The sequence below is a fragment of the Gigantopelta aegis genome, chromosome 8, assembly GCF_016097555.1.
Source record: "Gigantopelta aegis isolate Gae_Host chromosome 8, Gae_host_genome, whole genome shotgun sequence".
In the NCBI taxonomy this organism is placed as follows: Eukaryota; Metazoa; Mollusca; class Gastropoda; order Neomphalida; family Peltospiridae; genus Gigantopelta; species Gigantopelta aegis.
Genome location: NC_054706.1, coordinates 75754571 through 75781021, shown reverse-complemented (window position 1 = coordinate 75781021; position 26451 = coordinate 75754571). Strand labels below are relative to the sequence as shown.

The 26451-nt window shown below is 40.6% G+C and overlaps 1 protein-coding gene across 1 annotated transcript; it reads right to left on the bottom strand.

Annotated features, from left to right (window-relative positions):
- Positions 1-1185: 1185 nt before the first annotated feature.
- On the bottom strand, positions 1186-25134 carry LOC121380142 (serine protease 30-like). The gene is made up of 8 exons (XM_041508927.1): positions 24992-25134; positions 14291-14664; positions 11765-11859; positions 9169-9310; positions 8090-8261; positions 4816-4973; positions 2592-2646; positions 1186-1448 (listed from the first exon to the last, which is right to left on the bottom strand). Exons 1-8 carry the CDS (start codon positions 24996-24998, stop codon positions 1303-1305), a joined length of 1149 nt encoding a protein of 382 aa, XP_041364861.1. The 5' UTR covers positions 24999-25134; the 3' UTR covers positions 1186-1302.
- Between the last annotated feature and the right edge of the window lie 1317 nt (positions 25135-26451).

Below are 26451 nucleotides of genomic sequence, written 5' to 3'. Positions count from 1 at the left end.
AGAGCCAGGGATAGTCCTGTGATCATTCCTTGTCAAAATATTTGCTCAGCCTGCTATGCATCTGATGGTGATTGGCAAAATGGGTCTATGTACTTTACCAGTGGGAAAAAAAATGTTTTATTGCATGTATATATTTACTAAGACAGGGCCGGATTTCGACCGGGGGGGGGCATTTCAGTTTCGGGGTTAAATTACATGAGAAATAAATTTTTTTTTTACTAATTTTATAGTTATGACATTTTTTTTATAAAGGAAGTCCTTATAGTCTGGGGGCCTCCCTGGCAGGGGGGCCCAGGCCAATTGCTCCCTTTGCCTATTTATAAATCCGGCACTGTACTAAGAAGGTATACTTTCTTTTCCTTTGTTAATAACTGATTCACAAATATTTTGAGGAAGTCCTAAACCCTCACAGAAGCTCAGTAATAAAGTTGATAATTTCTACTAGGCCAGACCACAAATTCATTAGCTGAGACCGAGGGCTGGTGGATTTGTGAAACCCGGAATAACAAAACATCTCTTGAGTTTCAAAATGTTTTTATTAGCTGTATTACAATAACAATGTCCACATTCCCCATGATCTATGGGTTCATCACGATACATAAAAAATTCATCTAACTAAATATGCTGATTTCCAGACATTCTGCCAGATTCCACATACACATGTAGGTGGGCAGATAGTGGTAAATATGTAAGATACGGATATCAAAATACTGGATGTATTGATATTTTGTGTCAATATATAGTCTCTATTCCCCCTCATAGACTTCTTGAACTGGTTCTAGTTCGCTTAATATTCACACAACATATTTTCAATTCCTAAACAATTGTTAGTAATTTTTCACAACTTTTTCAAAGTTTAAGTATGGTAGGTCGTGAAATATTTAAATCCATTGGGCCGAATTTACAAAGCCTGTTTGTGTTACACGCGTGTAACTACACACATTTACAATGCTTAAACACCTGTTTATGTCTTACATGCGTGTAACTACACACATTTACAATGCTTAAACACCTGTTTATGTCTTACACGCGTGTAACTACACACATTTACAATGCTTAAACACCTGTTTATGTCTTACACGCGTGTAACTACATACATTTACAATGCTTAAACACCTATTTATGTCTTACACGCGTGTAACTACATACATTTACAATGCTTAAACACCTGCGTTTAAAGAAAAACAGGCTTCTAAAATCCGGCCCCATATGTGTATTTTTGTGGTGTGTGTGTGTATATATATATATATATATATATATGTCTGTGTGTGTATTTGCACACGTGTCTGTGTGGGTTTGAAGTTACTCTGCGTCGAAGCCTGAGATGTAGTCCTCGTACAGGATGGTGTGGATCCACTCCACGTAGTTAGCCACCTTGGTGTACACCCCCGGTCTCATTGGCCTGGCACAGCCGTTATTACTACCAGCATCACCCCACGACGTGCTGCCTGCAAAATCAAACTCCTAGTTAGCAAGCATGGTTACCACAGGTACATTCTGCCGACAGGAAATAATCGAAGCATGTTATTGTTGTCTGTCTTAAGCTACGTTTCCATATGAACGTTTTTGCCGGTCCGTTTACCATGTATAGGTAAATTCGTGAATTATCAAAATAATGTGTGTGCCATGTCTATTTCCATGCTATGTGAGACCAATGCGTGATCTGTGTACGTGAATTTGGAATCACTTTTGGAGCGATCTTTCACGGATTATGGAAGCACTGAATCCCACAAGAAATGACGCCATACGGAAAAAAGCCACAAGAAATGATGCCATACGGAAGAAAGCCACAAGAAATGACGTCATATGGAAGAAAGTCACAAGAAATGATGCCATGCGGAAGAAATCCACAAGAAATGACGCCATACGGAAGAAAGCCACAAGAAATGACGCCACACGGAAGAAAGCCACAAGAAATGGTGACATACGGAAGAAATCCACAAGAAATGATGTCATACGGAAAACCCCTACGAGAAATGATGTTATACGGAAAAAAGCCACAAGAAATTATGTCATACAGAAGAAAGCCACAAGAAATGATGTCATACGGAAGAAAGCCACAAGAAATGACGTCATACGGAAGAAAGCCACAAGAAATGACTCCATACGGAAGAAAGCATGATCATTATCGACACGGGCAAGAAGTCTAAACGGACCAATGTACTTACCATGTTCTTTTCAAATTAATTTAAGTTATTGTGTGTGTCTTCGCATATGGGTGTACAGGTATCAACACGGACATGGATTCGCGGTTTCACGTAGTACGTACACGGGAAAGCATACATATATGGAAACATAGCTTAAATCAGTTAAATGGAGTTCCTTATAAACATATTCCATTGAGAACAAACATTATCAGTGTCTGGCATCAAAATCGGTTGTGTTAGACTATTCAATACTTTTTAATTTTATTGCACTTTATTTCATTCCTCTTGAAGATGTTCACAGCTTTTAAACGAAACGTAGGAACTTTAAGGAAATTTTCTGAACATTTGTATAATGTTCTATACAACAAACATGTATAATTCAAATTCCACAGTCTGCATAACAGTCCTTCAAACAAAAAATACATGAGTGGAAATATTGCTTACCTATTGCAAACCATCTTTCACCATGTTTGCATTGTAGAGGGCCGCCGCTGTCCCCCTAAAACAACAAGCAACAAACACGATTAACACAGGAGGACGTTTGAGCAGGTTTTAATTATTATTTTGGCAACTATTAACCATTACGTTTTCAGACACGCACACACGCACACGCACACACACACACGCATACATATACATATATACTCTTCAAAAAAAGAAACGCAAAAGGGTACAAATGGGTTATAACTCCGATTTTATGTTTCCTACCGGTTCATGCTTTGTGAATATAAGGTCATTGCATGTCCCAAACACATTCCCACGGTTACATTCGATAAAACGCAGCTACTGTACAATAAAGTTCCAAAATGTGAATATTCGTAAAAACGCAGACACGTGCAAACCATGTCACCACTGCACGTGCAACATGAACACCGACAGTATAAAAGTGCAGGGTGTTCGCTTGCCTGGCCTCTGTATCTGGCCGACAGTTGACAATCCAGGACATGCCACGTCTCAGTGAACCGCAGAGAAACAATGCCATCGGCCGACTAGACGCAGGCGAATCCAGAACGGCCGTTGCCAGGGCATTCCATGTGTCCCCAAGCACCATCTCCAGACTGGGGGACCGTTACCAGCAACATGGATCAACACGTGACCTCCCTAGATCCGGTCGACCACGGGTCACTACCCCCGGGCAGGACCGCTACACCCGGGTACGCCACTTTCGGGAACGATTGACTACTGCCACCTCCACAGCCGCAGCAATACCAGGTTTGCGCAGGATATCCGACCAGACCGTACGGAACCGCCTACGTGAGGTAGGAATTCGTGCCAGACGTCCAGTTCGAGGTGTCATCTTAACACCACAACACCGTCGACTCCGACTGCAGTGGTGCCAGATTCATCGACAATGGCCTCAACTGCGATGGAGACAGGTGTGGTTCAGTGACGAGTCCCGATTTCTGCTCCGACGTCATGATGGAAGATGTCGCGTGTATAGGCGTCGTGGTGAACGTTATGCGGCAAACTGCGTGCAGGAAGTGGACAGATTCGGCGGGGATAGTGTCATGGTGTGGGCAGCCATCTCACACACTGGCAGAACTGACGTGGTCCACGTGCAGGGCAACCTGAATGCACAGGGCTACATTGACCAGATCCTCCGGCCACACATCGTTCCAGTTATGGCCAACGCCAACGCAGTGTTCCGACATGACAACGCCAGGCCTCACACAGCACGTCTCACAACGGCTTTCCTACAGAACAACAACATTAATGTCCTTCCTTGGCCATCGATATCACCGGATTTCAACCCAATTGAGCATCTATGGGACGAGTTGGACCGACGCCTCCGACAGCGACAACCACAGCCCCAGACCCTGCCCGAGCTGGCAGCAGCCTTGCAGGCCGAGTGGGCCACCATCCCCCGGGACGTCATCCGTACTCTGGTTGCTTCAATGGGCAGGCGGTGCCAGGCAGTTGTCAACACACGCGGAGGCCACACCCGGTATTGACTCCAGATGACCTTGACCTTGGTGGTGTGTCCTATCACTTACTCAAACGGACTAGAGTGAATTGTGAACAATCCTGCAACATTTGGTAATTATCGGACTCACCATTCAATAATTAAATCAATTCTCCAAATGTTACGACAATGTGGTTTTGCGTTTCTTCTTTTGAAGAGTATATAATATGTGATATTTAAATATATAAATGAACAGATCTGGTATTTAGTTCTGGTGTATGCCTGAACATGCTGACATAACTATTAATACTAAATATGTTATGGGGAGAAACGATAATAATATAACGTACAGTTTGTTACCGCAAGAGGTTGCCTATCATTTAAATTACACCTGTTTAAGCAGTGTTTTGATGCATCATTTCATTAGTGTCATCTGGCAAAATGAAACAGGCTGCTGAACAAACGATCACATTGCCTGTAATAGCCTATATACACCCATGCATGTACAATGCCATGTAATATATACATTAAATATCAACTAGTGTCCCAAGGCTGGTATATCAAAAGCCGTGATATGTGCTGTTCTGTCAGTGGGAAAGTGCATGTAAAAGACTTTGCTGCTAATGGAAAACTATGCTGGGTTTCCTCTAAGACTATATGTAAAGATGTTTGACATCCAATAGTCAATTATTAATAAATCAATGCGTTCTAGTAGTGTCGTTAAACAAAAACATTAACTTTTACATAAAATGTAATTATACATACTGCACACGAATCGACGCTTCCTCTCTGGTAGCCGGCACAAAGCATGTTGTTGGTCAAGAGTGGTTTGTACCCGGGGAACCTGCTGCATCTGATGTTACTGTAGGTCGGCACAACCGCCTCCTGTAGCAGGTCAGGCAGTCGCATTTTGTGACTCTCCTCTGAAAAACTTTTAAAATTAATACCAAAAACCATCCCTTAGTGACCTTGAAAACAACAAGAAGAAGAAAATCACACGTCCATGGGTGGGGATAATGTTGAAGGGAGTTGAAACCTGTCATGCGTGTATGTCATATCCGCTGGTATCACTGGGAACAAATTCAATATTAAAATCGAGGCAAATATATTGACAAGTAGCTATTAATTAAAAGGTCACAGGAATGAAAATTGCATACATCAGAAATTATAGTCTAGTAGCTTGCATGTACGTCATAATATATTTGAATTATTCAAAATGTGACAAGTCGAAATTTGCATACTGGTACACTTCTCTTTCGTGTTAAAGCAGGATACAAGTGATCTGATCACAATTCCGGATTTCATCCAAAAATCATTTGCCAATACTGTGGCTCCCAGTACATGTAAATACTAGATAAGTAGCTAATCCCATGTTTTCACACTCGAGGAATTCAATGAAAATAACAATATGTATATAATATTATAAAAAAGAAATATTTGTTTTTTACTTGAAAATCAAATACGGGACCCATTAGATAGAAAACATTGTGAAAATCCAAGATTGTTTTACATTATCCCATTTATAGTCGGTCTGTAGGGCAACACATCCTGCACACGTACATCGTTCAGTACATGGAAGCAGTACTGTTTAAAATGTGCAAGGAGATTTCCACGCCTTGCAACCACACCTAATCAGTTCCATACATGAATTGGCTGCCTCTGGAAGTGCTGCCTAGATAGGAATCAATTGGTCATTGGAGTCTTTGGTCTACTCCCAGTCACACGAGTTTGGTAGCTGTGTACCCAAATATGACCTGCTTGGTATGCAGCCCTAGCTTTTAGTATGTTTGGTAAGGACACCATTTGTGCAAGGTATTCGATCTAGCTGCCTCACTTTCGCACAGAGTACCTTCTTTGCCTGGCCCATCTGCGTGTTTTCTTTGTCCTGTCATAAAACAGTACGACGAACCTTTGAAGCTGATACATACTTTTATCCGTGATGCATGCGGACATAAATAGGGACAGTCCCAAAATATTTCCCGTAATATCAAAAGCTAAATGTACTGTGTTGTTTTTCCCATAATACTACTGAACGACAATGATGTTTCACATCAACTGACTGCATGACACCCAGTAGTCGTATTGTTCGTTGTGGGGTGTTGTTAAACATTCCAAAAAAACCTACCTGCTGGTGTAGAAGTCGCTCAGATCGATGACGAGTCTGAAACCACTCTATGAATTGCCCCTACCCCACCAAAATAACAACAAAAACAAAACATGTACACAACACCATAACCAGGGAAACTTTGTTCAACTCGTCCAGACAAGCAGCCCAGTATCATACTTCATTTAAAAGAGCAGCATGACATGGCTTTCATAAGACATCACATTCAAAGCAGTCAGTGCTTTCAGATCAGTTTAAAACCATGAAACACGACTGAATTTAAATGTCCTTGGCAAGTGGACAAGATAATGTATATTTTGTAATATATATACTAACACAATGAAAACGCAAAACAGATATTTTTCAATATTTTGTTGTGATTAATGAAAAATGTATTTATTGGACTTGAAATAACAATTTATGAGAGGAAGCCATTGATTGGTACTTTTGTCTGGGTTTAATCCTGGTTTTGTTCTTGTTACACATAAAATAGAAACACAAAATGGTGTGAAATGCGTTCACTACATGCTCAATCATGCTGCATGCAATGCACGTGAAATGCCAGTATGTGGACACATAAAAGTCACGTAACGGTGTCATATTCCTCGTCACATTAAGAATGCCACGACTCGGAGAAGAACAAAGGGAGCGAGCGTTGGGCATGGTTCAAGAGGGGACTTCGCAAAGCCAAGTTGTTAGGACCTTCAGAGTCCATCCATCAACTATTGGACAACTTGTTGAAGGTCATCAACAGACCGGGTCTGTCCGTGATCGACCTCGACCTGGTTAACGTCCCGTTACGACCCCACGCCAAGATTGGCAGATTCAACGACACCACCTCCGTGACCGGTTCAGAACTGCGACGATGACAGCAAGCAACACGATAGGACGTCATGGAAGGCATATCCATCCGACGGCGGTCATCCGTCGACTCAGAACGGCTGGACTCAGATGCAGACGCCCGTACAACGGTAACATCATGACACTGCGACATCGTGCTGCGAGACTACAGTTTGCTCTCCAGAATGGTAATCATCCACCAGCCTTTTACCGGAGCATTGTTTTCTCAGATGAGTCCCGTTTCTCTGTCTCCTTTGCCGATGGAAGAGCACGTGTGTACAGGAGACTCCATGAACGGTACGCTGACGGATGTGTGAGGGAACGGGATCGGTTTGGCGACGGTTGTCTGATGGTGTGGGGGGCAATCAACTGTGATCCATTGTGCACGATGCCCTTACAGCCCAGCATTATGTTGACGTTATTCTAAGACCAGTTCTCCAGCCACTTTTGCGCTGTCACCGAAGACCAGGAGGTCCCTTTCTGTTTCAACAAGACAATGCCCGTCCACATACTGCAAGAATTACCCAGGCATTCCTGCAACAAGCCGGTATCGCCGTTATGAACTGGCCCGCTGTTTCACCGGATTTGAACACATGTGGGATGAGTTAGGACGTCGTGTACGTCACCGCCAGCCACCACCGCGTAACGTCGTTGAGCGTGCACAGGCGTTGCAGGAGGAGTGGACGAACATTCCTGTGGCTTATTTGAGATTTTTGTGCCAATCCTTTCCCCGTCGTCTTCACGCAAGCTCACGGGCCAATGGTGGACACACCAGATACTGACCTTGATAATGGGTGTGTGTGTGTGTGTGTGTGTGTGTGTGTGTGTGTGTGTGTGTGTGTGTGTGTGTGTGTTGTTGAACTTTTCGATTACGAATGCAACTCGATTACTGATAATAACTGGCCATGTTTCCATGTGAATGTATCTCATGAATACCAGTCATTAATGTCATATTACATTATCCATCAATTCATTAATAGTTTGTCGTTATTTGCAATGAAAAGTAGTTTTTGCGTTTTCATTGTGTGTCAGTACACTAGTATATTATTTGACCAAAAATAGGGGCAGAATTCGCTCCTGGTGTAGGCTACTCACTGTAGGTGGCTCCCCATCCCAAGATGACGCATCGCTCCCTAGCTGTCGGCTCCATGTCGTTGGTGGGTAGACACACGGGCGTCACCCACTTGTTCAGTTCTACGGGTCGGTCCAGTTTGATCAAGGCAAGGTCATTGTCAGATGGAACTTCGTTGGGTTTTGGATTCAAAAGCTATAACAGATAGCCTATTGTTAGCGGTCTGAGACTCAATTAAATGTTCAAATGCTCTTTTAAAACTCAAAACTCTATACCATACATGTAGTAAAAAATGGTCCTTTTCCCCCAGTAGTCTAAAATTGTCTGCTGATAAAAACCTAAATCAGATAAAAGGTTGAAAAATCACATCTTTGTATTTTGTGTTGAATCTGAATATACCCTCCCTTACATATAAAGGTGGGTTTTTTTTTTTTTTTTTTTTTTTTTTTTTTTGGGGGGGGGGGGGGTTGTTGTTATTGTTGTTGTTGTTTTTGGAGGGTGTTGTTTGGGGGGGGGGGGTTTGGAGGGGGGGGGGGGCTTGTAGTATAGACGTTTGATTCGGAAAATACAAATCCCGTGTACTAGATTAACGGTATTTAAACATAACTAATACAGAATGTGTAATTCCTCTTTACATTTTGTATCACTTCGCAGCTTTTATTTTAAACAAAAATAAATTTCAAAAATAAAACTCGCTTATACTTAAAGGGGCGGCACGTAGCCCAGTGGTACAGCGCTCGCTCGATGCGCGGTCGGTGTGGGGTCGATCCCCGTCGGTGGGTCCATTGAGCTATTTCTCGTTCCAGCCAGTGCACCACGACTGGTATATCAAAGGCCGTGGTATGTGCCACCCTGTCTGTGGGATTCTGCATATAAAAGATCCCTTGCTGCTTATCGAAAAGAGTAGCCCATGAAGTGGCGACAGCGGGTTTCCTCTCTCAATATGTTTGGTCCTTAACCATATGTCTGACGCCATATGACCGTAAATAAAATGTGTTGAATGCGTCGTTAAATAAAACATTTCCTTCCTTCCTTCGCTTATACTTAAGAAAAAATGGCTTATATTTGAGAGATACCTGGAATATAAGTACATGCTTATTACCTTTTCTAGCTGAAATTCCGAGTGAAGATACATACTGGCTATGTCAAACGATTGTTCTGTTGCTTCCGTTGGTGCTGATATGTTGTATCTGCCCAGTTCTATGGTCCACTCCCTGGCAATATCTAACTTAGGATGCGGGACACTGCAACAAAAATGAAAAGTTCAGTTCGATTGCATTAAAATTGGGCCTATAAATATGCGTGTTGGCACTTTACTTGGGGGACGGGGTCTGGACGGCGTTTTCTTCATATCCGCATACTAGTAGTATACTATTAAGTTCTATATTATGTAGCATAAACTACGAGCAGTTATGTCCATTTGCATATGATTGGGGAAAATATGGTTAGACACGGATAGTTCTATCGTCACTGGAATGGATGGAGTGATATATAGAATACTACATGAGCGGTCGTTAGATACCATTTATCTTACAACGAATTGTTTCAAAACGTATTTGACGAGCGAAAGTGAGTGATAAATTTTCAAACAAGCTGTAAAATAAAAGGTATCTAACTGACACGGATGTAGTAGCCTATTCAATTTCTTACATATTCTAAAACAAACCCCCCAAAAAGAAGAGAAAAAGTGGCTTGAAATAATTTTAAACGTCTTTGTTCCAAATGAAACCTATTTACGGCCCTACTGTTTGTCTACAACTGTTAACTGTTAGACGAAGTTGGCCGACTTGACGGTTGCGTTGTAATTTCCCCAACTTCCGACACGATGGGTGCTCTTAGATTAGCAACTAGTCGGTTGTAGACGTATACGACGAAAATCGAGTTGTAAGAGCGCTCAGATTAGCAACTAGTCGGTCGTAGACGTATACGACGAAAATCGAGTTGTAAGAGCGCTCAGATTAACAACTAGTCGGTCGTAGACGTATACGACGAAAATCGAGTTGTAAGAGCGCTCAGATTAACAACTAGTCGGTCGTAGACGTATACGACGAAAATCGAGTTGTAAGAGCGCTCAGATTAACAACTAGTCGGTCGTAGACGTATACGACGAAAATCGAGTTGTAAGAGCGCTCAGATTAACAACTAGTCGGTCGTAGACGTATACGTCGAAAATCGAGTTGTAAGAGCGCTCACATTAGCAACTGGACAGTCTTTTCCAGATCAAAATAAATTCACTAATATCAAAACATTTTATTTTTCAATATTACACACAACAATCCACTACGACAAGCTTACGGAAAAACTTCATTCCTTAATCAATGGGGCATTTGTTACAAAATATGGTGAGCGAAGACAGAGAATAATACATGAGTGGCCGTTAGATACCATTTATCTTACGAGTTGTTTTAAAATCTATCTAACGAGCGAAAGCGACTTTAATATGTTTTTTAAACAACAAATTGTAAGATAAATGGTATCTAACGGACACGAATGTATTATTTTATTTCTTGCATATCCTAAAAAAAAAAAAACAATGTTTTAAGCAAATTTTAACATCTTTTTCGACTAAAAGTTATTTACAGCCCTTGTTAACTTTACGCCACAGTGTAAGCGATTTCGATCGTGCTGAGTTTTTTTTTTTCATTGGATGTATGGCATTGGCGACCTGGTCATCACCTAGGAGCAGCCAGTCGTATGTCTTGAAATTGTTAACACACGGACATGTGTAAACAAGTATGTACTGTTAAAAATATTCAGTGATGTTTTCACCAACGGGTGTGTAAGGAAAAGGTATAACTATCGTGCACGGATCTGGACAATCCATAAAGGCAGAGCGTGAATCCATACATAGTATACATGTATGTGATACGCTGAACTTCCTCATTGACAACGTATATTTGAAATTTGGGGATATGAAACAAAGACAGGGAATAGGACTCTTCATGGGCACCAACTGCTCCACTACTCGCCGATCTGTTTTTCTAAGCATATGAATCATAATTTCTATCCAATCTGGTTAAATCGAAACAAAGGAATCTGGCTTTAACTTTACTTTCTGTTATATTAATATATCATTCAATAATAGCAAGATTACAGATTAATTGTTCCATCAGGGTTATAATGTCCAGGGACCCCTGAGGGCATTCAAAACATTAGGAGGCTATACCTATTAAATACGATGCATCACTTACAAGAATAATGGTCGATGCTATTCCATATTTTGAACTTGTGCATACGTTTTTATCTCTGGTGAACTTGCACTTTTTTTTTCATCGTTTTAGACAACGTGGTGGACTTGACAGTTGTGGTGACAGTACTCATGACGTGTACCACCGGTCGGGCAGGATATGCTCACCTTTTGCGAACACCTGGTATAATCACTGTTATGACAGTGATTCATGTTATCACAGCTGTACTTATTCTAATGAAATCTGTCCGGTGCTAATTCCCAGTTAGTAAACTAAGTCTGGGGGTGGGAGACTTTGTGGCGGTGCCAGAGGTATGGAATCTCCTTTAAAGGATCTCCTAGGGAATGGCTGTCCTATAGATGAGACACTAGATTCATGGAATCAACCACTAGTTTGCCAGATGCCCACTCGACTCTGTACTGTGCAGAGATACGGCCCTTATCACGTATTTCGGTTTTGTCGTTCACATTGTATAAAATAGTATGTGAATGTATAAACAGTGGTACTCACGCATAGAGGCAGTGAGCAGCAGTGAGTACCCACTGGTTTGAGATGAGTTGACCTCCACACCAGTGTTGTTTAAATGGCTTGTACTTGAGAGATACCTGAAATACAAGTACATGCTTATTACATATGAAGTGTGTACCATACTTGAAACTAACAGCTTATTAAAGGCATATTGTCACAGATCACTGATCTATTTAATGGCCTAACAAAGTATTACCTGAACAAAAATAATTTGATTTGTCCCTAAATGTACTTTATTCAACCATCTTCATAACCACCATACTCCATTTATTAATGATATTTTGTAAAAATAATTGAATTATGGCAATGGTCCATAATTCAAAAACTAAAATTGCCGAGAGGGTTGGCATGGATTTCACTCCATCATAGTTCAGTTACGGTGATGCGATAGCTAGATTTGGTTTCCAACAATTAATGTAATTTTTATTTAGAGAAATAAGGTCCTTAAATCTGTGACAGTATGCCTTTAAAACAACAACATACGATGAAACATACTAGTATTTATTCCAATTTAAGCAGTGTTCGGTCCGAATATTCAAATGTTCGCTCGTTAATTTGCTATTCGAATAGTATTTTCAAGTCTTCGAATTACTGGGGGAGGGGGAGTTCAGGTCATCTGAGGACATGACTCTAAATGAGATGGATAATGCGGTTTCTTTGAGGAAATGACTCTAAATGAGATGGACCGGCCTCGGTGGCGTCGTGGTTAGGCCATCGGTCTACAGGCTGGTAGGTACTGGGTTCGGATCCCAGTCGAGGCATGGGATTTTTAATCCAGATACCGACTCCAAACCCTGAGTGAGTGCTCCGCAAGGCTCAATGAGTAGGTGTAAACCATTTGCACCGACCAGTGATCCATAACTGGTTCAACAAAGGCCATGGTTTGTGCTATCCTGCCTGTGGGAAGCGCAAATAAAAGATCCCTTGCTGCTAATCGGAAAGAGTAGCCCATGTAGTGGCGACAGCGGGTTTCCTCTCAAAATCTGTGTGGTTCTTAACCATATGTCTGACGCCATATAACCGTAAATAAAATGTGTTGAGTGCGTCGTTAAATAAAACATTTCTTTCTTTCTTTCTTTCTTTCTAAATGAGATGGATAAAGCGGTTTCTTTGAGGAAATGACTCTAAATGAGAGGGATAAAGCGGTTTCTTTGAGGAAATGACTCTAAATGAGAGGGATAATGCGGTTTCTTTGAGGAAATGACTCTAAATGAGACGGATAATGCGGTTTCTTTGAGGAAATGACTCTCTAAATGAGATGGATAATGCGGTTTCTTTGAGGAAATGACTCTCTAAATGGGATGGATAAAGCGGTTTCTTTGAGGAAATGACTCTAAATGAGAGGGATAATGCGGTTTCTTTGAGGAAATGACTCTCTAAATGGGATGGATAATGCGTTTTCTTTGAGGAAATGACTCTAAATGAGAGGGATAATGCGGTTTCTTTAAGGAAATGACTCTAAATGAGATGGATAATGCGGTTTCTTTGAGGAAATGACTCTAAATGAGATGGATAAAGCGGTTTCTTTGAGGAAATGACAGGGATAATGTGGTTTCTTTGAGGAAATGACTCTAAATGAGAGGGATAAAGCGCTTTCTTTGAGGAAATGACTCTAAATGAGAGGGATAATGTTTTTTCTTTGAGGAAATGACTCTCTAAATGGGATGGATAATGCGTTTTCTTTGAGGAAATGACTCTAAATGAGAGGGATAATGCGGGTTTTTTAAGGAAATGACTCTAAATGAGATGGATGATGCGGTTTCTTTGAGGAAATGACTCTAAATGAGAGGGATAATGCGTTTTCTTTGAGGAAATGACTCTCTAAATGAGAGTAAATACATATACATACATATATTAATCTAAATGCGTTAGTTTCTCGAGTCAATTCTTTGTTAGTATTCGAATATTCGTTCGTCATTTCCATCGAATATTCGAATACCATTTTCAGACCGAATACTATATTTAAGTTTAATTATATTTTTCATTACACCCAGGAAACGGCGGGGTGGGGAGTCAGAGTGCGGGAGGGGCGGTAAACACCGGTATCGAAAAATGTACTTTATTCAACCATCTTCATAACCACCATACTCCATTTATTAATGATATTTTGTAAAAATAATTGAATTATGGCAATGGTCCATAATTCAAAAACTAAAATTGCCGAGAGGGTTGGCATGGATTTCACTCCATCATAGTTCAGTTACGGTGATGCGATAGCTAGATTTGGTTTCCAACAATTAATGTAATTTTTATTTAGAGAAATAAGGTCCTTAAATCTGTGACAGTATGCCTTTAAAACAACAACTATATTTAAGTTTAATTATATTTTTCATTACACCCAGGAAACGGCGGGGTTGGGAGGTGGAGTGTGGGAGGGGCGGTAAACACCGGTATCGAAAAAGAGATCCATCTCAAAAAGTGATAATCAATGCTTTACACATCTTTGTCAATCTTATGTAAGACTAATGGAATTACGTTACGGTTCCTATATCTAACAACAGACTTTACCATCCACGGCCAACTACCGCGAGTTGCAGACAATCCTCCCACAATCCGTAATCCCCTCAGATGCGGCTGGATTTGCTGCTGTCCACAAGTCTCCACCTCGCCCTGCCATTTGGCGATGAAGTGGGCGAAATCCAGGGGCTCCTCTCGTGCTCGTCCTTCAGTTGGTATCGGTCTCACTGGCCTAGGCCTGGTGCCCACAGGATGCCATATTGGAATATGGTGCTGAGCCACGGCGCCGTAGTGTCGTTGCCAGTTGTGCAGCCACTGCTGTAACCACGTATAATGTTGTTGGCTGTAGTGAGGACGGTATTGGTAAAGACGATGAAGGTTCCATCTTCTGCTGTCGCCGGCTTCTTTGGAATCTTCTTCTGTTTCTGAAATAGTTTGTTTTGGTTAACGACACCACACGACTCTAGTCTCACAGAGAAGTGACTTCGCCCTATAATTTAGACCTCGCGTGCTGCTCTAGTACATTTGGTAATTCTGACATTTAAATTTAGAGAGGAAATCCGCTAAAAAATAAAAACATTCCGTAAGCAGTAAAGAATCTTTTATATGCACTCTCCCACAGAAAACAGCACGCACACAACACTCCTTTCATATACCAGTCAGTGGATCCACTGTGAGAGTTCGATCCTGCAACCGAAGCACCTGGGCCGAGCGCTTACCTACTGCGCTAGATCCCACCCTGTCTCTGAAAGAATGATCTAGCATTATATGAGCTAGATCCCACCCTGTCTGTGAAAGAATGATCTAGCATTATATGAGCTAGATCCCACCCTGTCTCTGAAAGAATGATCTAGCATTGCATGAGCTAGATCCCACCCTGTCTCTGAAAGAATGATCTAGCATTGTATAATCTAGATCCCACCCTGTCTCTGAAAGAATGATCTAGCATTGCATGAGCTAGATCCCACCCTGTCTCTGAAAGAATGATCTAGCATTGCATGAGCTAGATCCCACCCTGTCTCTGAAAGAATGATCTAGCATTGCATGAGCTAGATCCCACCCTGTCTCTGAAAGAATGATCTAGCATTGCATGAGCTAGATCCCACCCTGTCTCTGAAAGAATGATCTAGCATTGTATGAGCTAGATCCCACCCTGTCTCTGAAAGAATGATCTAGCATTATATGCGCTACACACCACCGTCTCTGAAAGAATGATCTAGCATTGTATGAGCTAGATCCCACCCTGTCTCTGAAAGAATGATCTAGCATTGCATGAGCTAGATCCCACCCTGTCTCTGAAAGAATGATCTAGCATTGTATGAGCTAGATCCCACCCTGTCTCTGAAAGAATGATCTAGCATTATATGCGCTACACACCACCGTCTCTGAAAGAATGATCTAGCATTGTATGCGCTAGATCCCACCCCGTCTCTGAAAGAATGATCTAGCATTGTATGAGCTAGATCCCACCCTGTCTCTGAAAGAATGATCTAACATTGCATGAGCTAGATCCCACCCTGTCTGAAAGCATGATCTAGCATTGTATGAGCTAGATCCCACCCCGTCTCTGAAAGAATGATCTAGCATTGTATGAGCTAGATCCCACCCTGTCTCTGAAAGAATGATCTAACATGATCTAGCATTGCATGAGCTAGATCCCACCCTGTGTGAAAGAATGATCTAGCATTGTATGAGCTAGATCCCACCCTGTCTCTGAAAGAATGATCTAGCATTGCATGAGCTAGCATGAGCTAGATCCCACCCTGTCTCTGAAAGAATGATCTAGCATTGCATGAGCTAGATCCCACCCTGTCTCTGAAAGAATGATCTAGCATTGCATGAGCTAGATCCCACCCTGTCTCTGAAAGAATGATCTAGCATTGTATGAGCTAGATCTAGCCTAGATCCCACCCTGTCTCTGAAAGAATGATCTAGCATTGATGAGCTAGAATGAAAGAATGATCTAGCATTGCATGAGCTAGATCCCACCCTGTCTCTGAAAGAATGATCTAGCATTGCATGAGCTAGATCCCACCCTGTCTCTGAAAGAATGATCTAGCATTGCATGAGCTAGATCCCACCCTGTCTCTGAAAGAATGATCTAGCATTATATGCGCTACACACCACCGTCTCTGAAAGAATGATCTAGCATTGTATGAGCTAGATCCCACCCTGTCTCTGAAAGAATGATCTAGCATTGCATGAGCTAGATCCCACCCTGTCTCTGAAAGAATGATCTAGCATTGTATGAGCTAGATCCCACCCTGTCTCTGAAAGAATGATCTAGCATTGCATGAGCTAGATCCCACCCTGTCTCTGAAAGAATGATCTAGCATTGCATGAGCTAGATCCCACCCTGTCTCTGAAAGAATCATCTAGCATTGCATGAGCTAGATCCCACCCTGTGTGAAAGCATGATCTAGCATTGTATGAGCTAGATCCCACCCTGTCTCTGAAAGAATGATCTAGCATGGCATGAGCTAGATCCCACCCTGTCTCTGAAAGAATGATCTAGCATTGCATGAGCTAGATCCCACCCTGTCTCTGAAAGAATGATCTAGCATTGCATGAGCTAGATCCCACCCTGTCTCTGAAAGAATGATCTAGCATTATATGCGCTACACACCACCGTCTCTGAAAGAATGATCTAGCATTGTATGAGCTAGATCCCACCCTGTCTCTGAAAGAATGATCTAGCATTGCATGAGCTAGATCCCACCCTGTCTCTGAAAGAATAATCTAGCATTGTATGAGCTAGATCCCACCCTGTCTCTGAAAGAATGATCTAGCATTATATGCGCTACACACCACCGTCTCTGAAAGAATGATCTAGCATTGTATGCGCTAGATCCCACCCCGTCTCTGAAAGAATGATCTAGCATTGTATGAGCTAGATCCCACCCTGTCTCTGAAAGAATGATCTAACATTGCATGAGCTAGATCCCACCCTGTCTGAAAGCATGATCTAGCATTGTATGAGCTAGATCCCACCCCGTCTCTGAAAGAATGATCTAGCATTGTATGAGCTAGATCCCACCCTGTCTCTGAAAGAATGATCTAACATTGCATGAGCTAGATCCCACCCTGTGTGAAAGCATGATCTAGCATTGTATGAGCTAGATCCCACCCTGTCTCTGAAAGAATGATCTAGCATTGCATGAGCTAGATCCCACCCTGTCTCTGAAAGAATGATCTAGCATTATATGAGCTAGATCCCACCCTGTCTCTGAAAGAATGATCTAGCATTGCATGAGCTAGATCCCACCCTGTCTCTGAAAGAATGATCTAGCATTGCATGCGCTAGATCCCACCCTGTCTCTGAAAGAATGATCTAGCATTGTATAATCTAGATCCCACCCTGTCTCTGAAAGAATGATCTAGCATTGTATGAGCTAGATCCCACCCTGTCTCTGAAAGAATGATCTAGCATTGCATGAGCTAGATCCCACCCTGTCTCTGAAAGAATGATCTAGCATTGCATGAGCTAGATCCCACCCTGTCTCTGAAAGAATGATCTAGCATTGCATGAGCTAGATCCCACCCTGTCTCTGAAAGAATGATCTAGCATTGTATGAGCTAGATCCCACCCTGTCTCTGAAAGAATGATCTAGCATTATATGCGCTACACACCACCGTCTCTGAAAGAATGATCTAGCATTGTATGAGCTAGATCCCACCCTGTCTCTGAAAGAATGATCTAGCATTGCATGAGCTAGATCCCACCCTGTCTCTGAAAGAATGATCTAGCATTGTATGAGCTAGATCCCACCCTGTCTCTGAAAGAATGATCTAGCATTATATGCGCTACACACCACCGTCTCTGAAAGAATGATCTAGCATTGTATGCGCTAGATCCCACCCCGTCTCTGAAAGAATGATCTAGCATTGTATGAGCTAGATCCCACCCTGTCTCTGAAAGAATGATCTAACATTGCATGAGCTAGATCCCACCCTGTCTGAAAGCATGATCTAGCATTGTATGAGCTAGATCCCACCCCGTCTCTGAAAGAATGATCTAGCATTGTATGAGCTAGATCCCACCCTGTCTCTGAAAGAATGATCTAACATTGCATGAGCTAGATCCCACCCTGTCTGAAAGCATGATCTAGAATTGTATGAGCTAGATCCCACCCTGTCTCTGAAAGAATGATCTAGCATTGCATGAGCTAGATCCCACCCTGTCTCTGAAAGAATGATCTAGCATTATATGAGCTAGATCCCACCCTGTCTCTGAAAGAATGATCTAGCATTGCATGAGCTAGATCCCACCCTGTCTCTGAAAGAATGATCTAGCATTGCATGCGCTAGATCCCACCCTGTCTCTGAAAGAATGATCTAGCATTGTATGCGCTAGATCCCACCCTGTCTCTGAAACAATGAGCTAGCATTGTATGCGCTAGATCCCACCCTGTCTCTGAAACAATGATCTAGCATTGCATGACCTAGATCCCAAGCTGTCTCTGAAACAATGATCTAGCATTGCATGACCTAGATCCCACCCTGTCTCTGAAACAATGATCTAGCATTGCATGAGCTAGATCCCACCCTGTCTCTGAAACAATGATCTAGCATTGCATGCGCTACACACCACCCTGTCTCTGGAAGAATGATCTAGCATTGCATGCGCTAGATCCCACCCTGTCTCTGGAAGAATGATCTAGCATTGCATGAGCTAGATCCCACACTGTCTCTGGAAGAATGATCTAGCATTGCATGAGCTAGATCCCACCCTGTCTCTGGAAGAATGATCTAGCATTGCATGAGCTACACACCACCCTGTCTCTGGAAGAATGATCTAGCATTGCATGAGCTACACACCACCCTGTCTCTGGAAGAATGATCTAGCATTGCATGAGCTACACACCACCCTGTCTCTGAAAGAATGATCTAGCATTTCATGCGCTAGATCCCACCCTGATTCTGAAAGAATGATCTAACATTGCATGAGCTAGATCCCACCCTGTCTCTGAAAGAATGATCTAGCATTGCATGAGCTGGATCCCACCCTGTCTCTGAAAGAATGATCTAGCATTGCATGAGCTAGATCCCACCCTGTCTCTGAAAGAATGATCTAGCATTACATGCGCTAGATCCCACCCGGTCTCTGAAAGAATGATCTAGCATTACATGAGCTAGGTCCCACCCTGTCTCTGAAAGAATGATCTAGCATTGTATTGAATGGAGTCATACAAGCAAAAGAAAACAAAACTTATATAAACAGCATGAGTTTAGTTCATCGTACAATGAAGAAATTAAACCGTGTAGGTTAATTGTGATTCTGTATTTGGTTTCGGTCTGTAGGCCTAATTGTGAAGTTCAATTTATAGCATCGATCAACGTGGTAGCTGTACAAAAGAATAAACTCGTTTTGAGTTGGGTAGAATGAAATGATGAATGTCTAACGACCCTTCAGTACGCACAACATCTATACATACCAACAGCACAATTTCTTGTACACGCGTAAGAGCTGCGAACAATCGCAAAGATCCAATGATTTAATGCCAAAATCTAGATATTCTTCAATAATAGTAGATCGTAAATTCCATGCAACCTATACATTGACCTTCTGAATAACCGTTACACCCTACAGAGGATATGTCGAGAGTGCTCATGGGTATCTGATAGTGCAGTATCTAATTCAATATTGGCAAATTAATGAACTAAATAACTTACCTGTGCCAGTAGCTATCGACAAACAAGTAAGGAAAACTGTTAAACAGTAAACACCCGCTGTCTTCATTTTAGTTGGTCAAACAGAACTTCATAAACATTAAATGTATTTTATCGATCAGAGTCTCTCCTATTTTAGCTGTTTGACTTTTTCCTTTTAGAAAACAAAACCAATGGTATACGCGTTAGGTCTATGTTGTTGTGAAGACATGAACATAGGGTATGGTTTATATATATGCCAAACATTTGACCAGATCCCTACTTGGCGATTATTTCTATTGGTCCACAATGAAATGAATCTGAAGGAATGCCTGCTATGTGTCAGTTATGTTTGCACTGCCAGGGTGGCACGTTATGAAATGCTAAATTGGTTTCCCTAATCAAAAGGGATTACCACCTCAGTTCCACGGGCATGTAACGATATGTAGGCTTGACATGGATTAACTGCGAATAGATTTATCAAGATTGCTTCTGAAGTTAGATTAAAAATAATAATAATAATAATAATAATAATAATAATAATAATAACAAAATACACAACAAGGTAGTTTTTAAATACAAAAATAATTGACACAGATTGCTGACAAATTTATTATGCCAGTAACGAACGTGATTCGTATATCTGTAGGAATTACACCGGAAGACACGCATTAGTTTCTCAATTATTATATCTCAAGAGAGTAAAGTCCACCTGCACCGGTTGACTGGGTACAGAACTAGATGACTTGCAGATTTGCACCAGTTGCAGATGTGAACATCTTACAATCAACAACAGTCATACGTACATTCACACAAGTTAACCGGCCTCGGTGGCGTCGTGGCAGGCCATCGGTCCACAGGCTGGTAGGTACTGGGTTCGGATCCCAGTCGAGGCATGGGATTTTTAATCCAGATACCGACTCCAAACCCTGAGTGAGTGCTCCGCAAGGCTCAATGGGTAGGTGTAAACCACTTGCACCGACCAGTGATCCATAACTGGTTCAACAAAGGCCATGGTTTGTGCTATCCTGCATGTGGGAAGCGCAAATAAAAGATCCCTTGCTGCCAATCGGAAGAGTAGCCCATGTAGTGGCGACAGCGGGTTTCCTCTCAAAATCTGTGTGGTCCTTAACCATATGTCTGACGCCATATAACCGTAAATAAAATGTGTTGAGTGCGTCGTTAAATAAAACACTTCTTTCTTTCACACAAGTTAGCTTTTTATCAATGTGTAATTAATAAAAGTTTGTTTTCTCAACGACACCACAAGCGCACATTGATTTATTAATCATCGGCTACTGGATGTCAAATAGTTGGCAATTTTGACATATAGTCTTAGAGAGGAAACTCGCAAAACAAATTCCAGTAGTGGCTAGGGATCTATTAGATACACTATCCCACAGACAGGATAGCACATACCACGGCCTTTGATATACCAGTCTTGGTACACTGCCCGGAACGAGAAATAGCCCAAAGGGCCCACCGACAGAGATCGATCCAAGACCGACGGAGCACTTCACCACTGGGCTACGTCTCAATCAATAGATGAGCATAATATCCCTGGCGAGGGCACGTGGGCTCTGGGCAACCCCTCACCCATTTCCCATGAAGACAATAACCAGGCTTTAGGGGTTATTGGTTTTGTTGTTTCTGTTTGTTTCAGTAACGTTAAATGACTCGAAAGAGCGTATAAAAGATCCTTTACTGCTAATGTAAAAATGTAGCGGGTTTCCTCAGAAGATTACGAGTCAAAATTACCAAATGATTTGCATTCAAAAGCCCGTAATTAATTATTTTTAATAAATGCTCTAGTGGGGTGCCTTTAAAAAACCCACTAATGTTAAATGAATGTGATATTATAGAACACAATGATACCAGTCAAATTGTTTGCGATCGCTTTTTGTCCTCTTACAACGCTAGGCCTGCGGGGGTAACTTTGGCCAACACCATTGGTTTAGCCAGGATTTAGGTATGTGGGGGGGGGGGGGGGGGGGGGGGGGTCACCAACACTGTCTTTTACACGTGTTATGTCGCGACAGGTAAATATAAAAGAGATGTGATTATGATAGCCAGTAAATTGCATATTTGAGTCGCTTGGCAAAATGGATGACTGGAAGAGCAATGAATGAACGAATGAATGTTTAACGACACCTCAGTACGAAATATACATTGGCTATTGGGTGTCAAACTACTGGAGGAGCAGACGGATTGATGTATGAGAAAGATGGAAGAGGACGACCAACATAACAAACAAAACGGATAACACCAAGAAACGGCACAAGCTTTCCTGCCTTTACTTCTCGGCCTAAAACTTGAAGGCAGTAATTAATGGAGACCAACCATGACGGTCCCCAATAGGCAAGATCCCAGAAAGAGCTACATTTCGTTCAACTAAGTGAAAATCATTCAAATAGCTCCTTAAATTCACTTTTGATGAACCGTTCCAAATTACTTCATGAAAACTGCGCAAACTTTTTAAAAATATATTTTGGGCTCGATCCTACGGGATATTTCAAATTCAATAGCACCACAAATACCTCCGCCCACTACCGACCCAGGTCGGGCTGTAGTCGACACCTACGCCCATGACAGGTGTGCGCTACAACTGCTTGTTAAACCCTATAACCTGAGCGGTGTCGGTGCTAGAGCAGATCTGACCACGTGACTATACTGACGTTCAATAGAAATGCTACAAGGCTTAAAATTGTGTTACTGAAAACCAACAAAAGGTATGGAGGGATATGAAAGTATCACGAAGTTCAACAACTAAACGTTATAATGCACTTCGTGATACATGCAGTGTTTGTAAAGTGGTTTTAAAATTGGTTCTTTTCGATTAGAAACAATATTTATCACATTACTGAAATTTTATGTATGTAAAGTTTCTTTTGGACGTCATTACAGTCAAAGTGAGGTTAACATGAAACTGTTATTATGATCACAGATCTGCGTCATTACAGTTAAAGCGAGGTTAACATGAAACTGTTATTACGATCACAGATCTGCGTCACTACAATTAAAGCGAGGTTAACATGAAACTGTTATTATGATCACAGATCTGCGTCTTTACAGTTAAAGTGAGGTTAACATGAAACTGTTATTATAATCACAGATCTGCGTCTTCCCGTGTTCCTGTGTAAAATAACCCGTTGACATCAATATGCTACATGTTTAATCTGTATTATATTTATTAACAGATTTGCATTTTTTGTTTGACTTCTTGTCTACACGTCTGTCTGCATTTTTTTCTTTCTCTTTTTTTCCCTTTTTTATTATTATTATGTTTGAAATTCTTTTTCTTTTTTTTTTTTAATAAAATATGCTCAGTTTGGTTAACGTTTTTCTAATTGTTTTAATCCTTCAGTGGATAGCTTTAATAGTGCTTTAGAAGTTGGTATGGTATTTCTTGTTCCAGCCAGTGCACCACGACTGGTATATAAAATGCCGTGATATGTGCTATCCTGTCTGTAGGATGATGCATATAAAAGATCCCTTGCTACTAATGGAAACATGTAGCGGGTTTCCTCTCTAAGACTATTTGTCAAATTACCAAATGTTTGACATCCAATAGCCATTGATTAATAAATTAATGTGCTCTAGTGGTGTCGTTAAACAAAACAAACTTTAACTTTTTGATTTTTTATATTTTAAGTGTATCGAGCGTTCTAAATAAACGTTCAAAATGTCACAAGGGCACCGTTTTAATGCTTAATTATTTTTATTTTTTTAATTTTCAACGTGCTTTGTGCGTTAGTAGGCTACACGTAATCTGGAGTATTTATTTCCAAGCCTAGTTACGCCTACTCTCTGGTAACAAAACCAGTCCTAAAACCACCCGACATCATAATAGCTTATCATGACACAGTATTATTAATTATAGTATTATTAATCGTAGAATGAGGGTGGGTAGAAAGTGACGTGGTTACGTTTAACGGTCACCGACCTTTCTCCGTGTCTCCCCCAATTAAAGGCATACTATCACAGATTTAAGGACCATATTTCTCTAAAATTTAATAATAAATCAAAATTACATTAATTTTTACAGACCAAACCTAGCTATTGCATTACTGTAACTACACCATGATGGATTGAAATCCATGTTAACCCTCTCAGCAATGTTAGTTTTTGAATTATGGACCATTGCCATAATTCAATTATTTTTACAAAATATCATTAATAAGTGGAGTATGATGGTTACGTAGATGTTTGAATAAAGTACATTTAGGGACAAATCAGATATATTTTTTTTTAAGTAATATTTTGTTAGGCCATGTAATAGGTCAGTGGTCTGTAACAATATTCCTTTAAGCCCACGAACGTTATCTCAAGATATATACACAGGTACGAATACAAAGTCTTATGAAACAAAACCAAGAACAAATTAGATACAATATAACAGTACTTGGTGCAAAATATTTCCGAAACAAAATGTTACTTAATTTTGTATCCATATTTTCAAATTTCAGCTGTGATGTTTCACATGCATTTTTGTTACCGTTTGTTATGCTCTTCATGTTGCGATTTGTGTCAAGATGAACAAACGTTATCTATATTTGTTCATCTCTTTTATTTTCAAATACTTTAACCTCTTAATAAAATTTAATCGTTCGTTACATAGGCGTACGGGCTCCTTTTTTTGTAGGTGCATAGGCTGGTTTTGCACGAATTAAATGAAAATGCCCAAATCTGGTTAACATATGGGTTTGTTTTTTCATATTTGCATTACTGCCAAACAGCTATATAGGTTTGCAAACGAATCACTACGGTGCGCCCACCCCCTCTCGCCCCGTAGCCTTATGAATCGTAAGACCAAGTAAGTTTTAGAACATGTCGTTCTATTAACTGTTAGCAAATTCAGTATTACTATGTGTCAATACTATTTACATAATTCTAAGAAAAGTCGACCTCTCCCCCCCCCCCCCCCCCCCCCCCCAAACGAAGGATCTCAAGTGCCTTTTTGAGTAATGTGTTTATAACAGCCGTTGATATATACCAGTTGTGTATGTATTGGATGGAACGAGAAATAACCCACTGATACTTTTGTTTATAAATGTATGTACTAAGGGTCGCATCAAGCATTAATAGGCTCTTTCAGCCACTTACCAGACATTTCTGCTGCCGTCAGTTCTAAAATAGCGCGGTTGAATAGGCCTACTTTAATACAATTATTAATGCAAGCCACATTTGTTTGAAATATGTCGATGGATTAGGAATTTAGATCTTTATATTATACCAAGTACTATTCTGTTTCCAGCCTTTTTATATGACAGTGATTATAGTCCAAAATGGCGGTAAAATTGAAATTGTTTCATTACCATATATGTTGATTTCACAGGGCGACCAACTTTCCGGAATTTTCCGAAATATCCGGAATTTTTAACCCATATCCGGAATTCCGGAATTAATGACAAATATCCGGATTTTTTTCCAAATTCGCTATCATTATTTTTTGGGGGAAGCAACAATTTCTGAATACATGTATATTTAAAATTTTCCATATTTTTAAATCCTGAGTTTATTAAACAGTTTATCATTCTGCATTCTCCAATGCAACCTAAACTTGGTATTATCAACTATCATGCTTTTACGTGCAACATTTCACTAAATACTATTTGGCTACCAGTAATCTGTGACACATTCATGACATTAATATTAATTAATTAATATACCTACCGATCTTGTTTTATTGAAGTAAGTTAAACTATAAAAAAATGTAAATTTTTACAAACCATTGTTAGATTTTGCCGCGAAAAGTGCGAAATGTTAGCGTAATGCAGAACGATAGCCAGTCAATGTGGGTACCAGACGTTTCGTCCCCGATTTAGTTAACCACAAATTAGTTGACCCCACTGATGAAATAATGCAAATGTGGCAATGTACCTACATAAAAATAACATTGGTCCCAAGTTTGTTACTAATATGTAGGTGGGAGTGAAACTGTACTACACTATTTGCTAATAAAGTGGGATTCAATTCTTTTTTCTTCTTTTTTTGGGGTGAGGGGGGTGATGATTTTTGATGTTTAGTTTGTGTGTGTGTGTGTGTGTGTGTGTGTGTGATAATGCTGTTAATTGCTGTACTAGATATAGTAATTTTATTTACACTGATGAATATATTTATCATGTTTTGTAAACTAGACAAGCCATAAAGTAGGGCTATGCTTAAAATGGAAGTAGAAAAATTCTGCCACTTATGTGGATTGATTTATACTTTTATTATTGAATACATAACATTCCAATAGATAAAAAAATTTTTATTATTGTTATGTATCTCTTTGGTTGTTGTTATGGATTTTTTTAAATATGTCAAATATGGCGTGCTTTAAACTATTGTTTTGAAAGGGGCGTTCGCGCGCTTAAAAATGGAAATACCAGAAAATTCCGGAAACATATTTCTATTAGGTTGGTCGCCCTGATTTCAGTACCATTGCTGAAATAAACTTCCAATAATTAAAGTAAAATAAAACGATTCACCAGTCCAAACATGCTTAATATTATTACAGTTTTACCGACCACCATAGTCTTCTAATACTACTTGCTGTGTATCAAGTAATAGCTTTGTTT

Excerpts from the sequence above, each read along its gene's own strand:
- LOC121380142 (XM_041508927.1), bottom strand. Across the intron at positions 4,974-8,089 it reads GGGATGGGGAGCCACCTACA|AGGAGAGTCACAAAATGCGA; the intron begins GTGAGTAGCCTA and ends AAAGTTTTTCAG. Across the intron at positions 2,647-4,815 it reads GAAGCGTCGATTCGTGTGCA|GGGGACAGCGGCGGCCCTCT; the intron begins GTATGTATAATT and ends TTGTTGTTTTAG.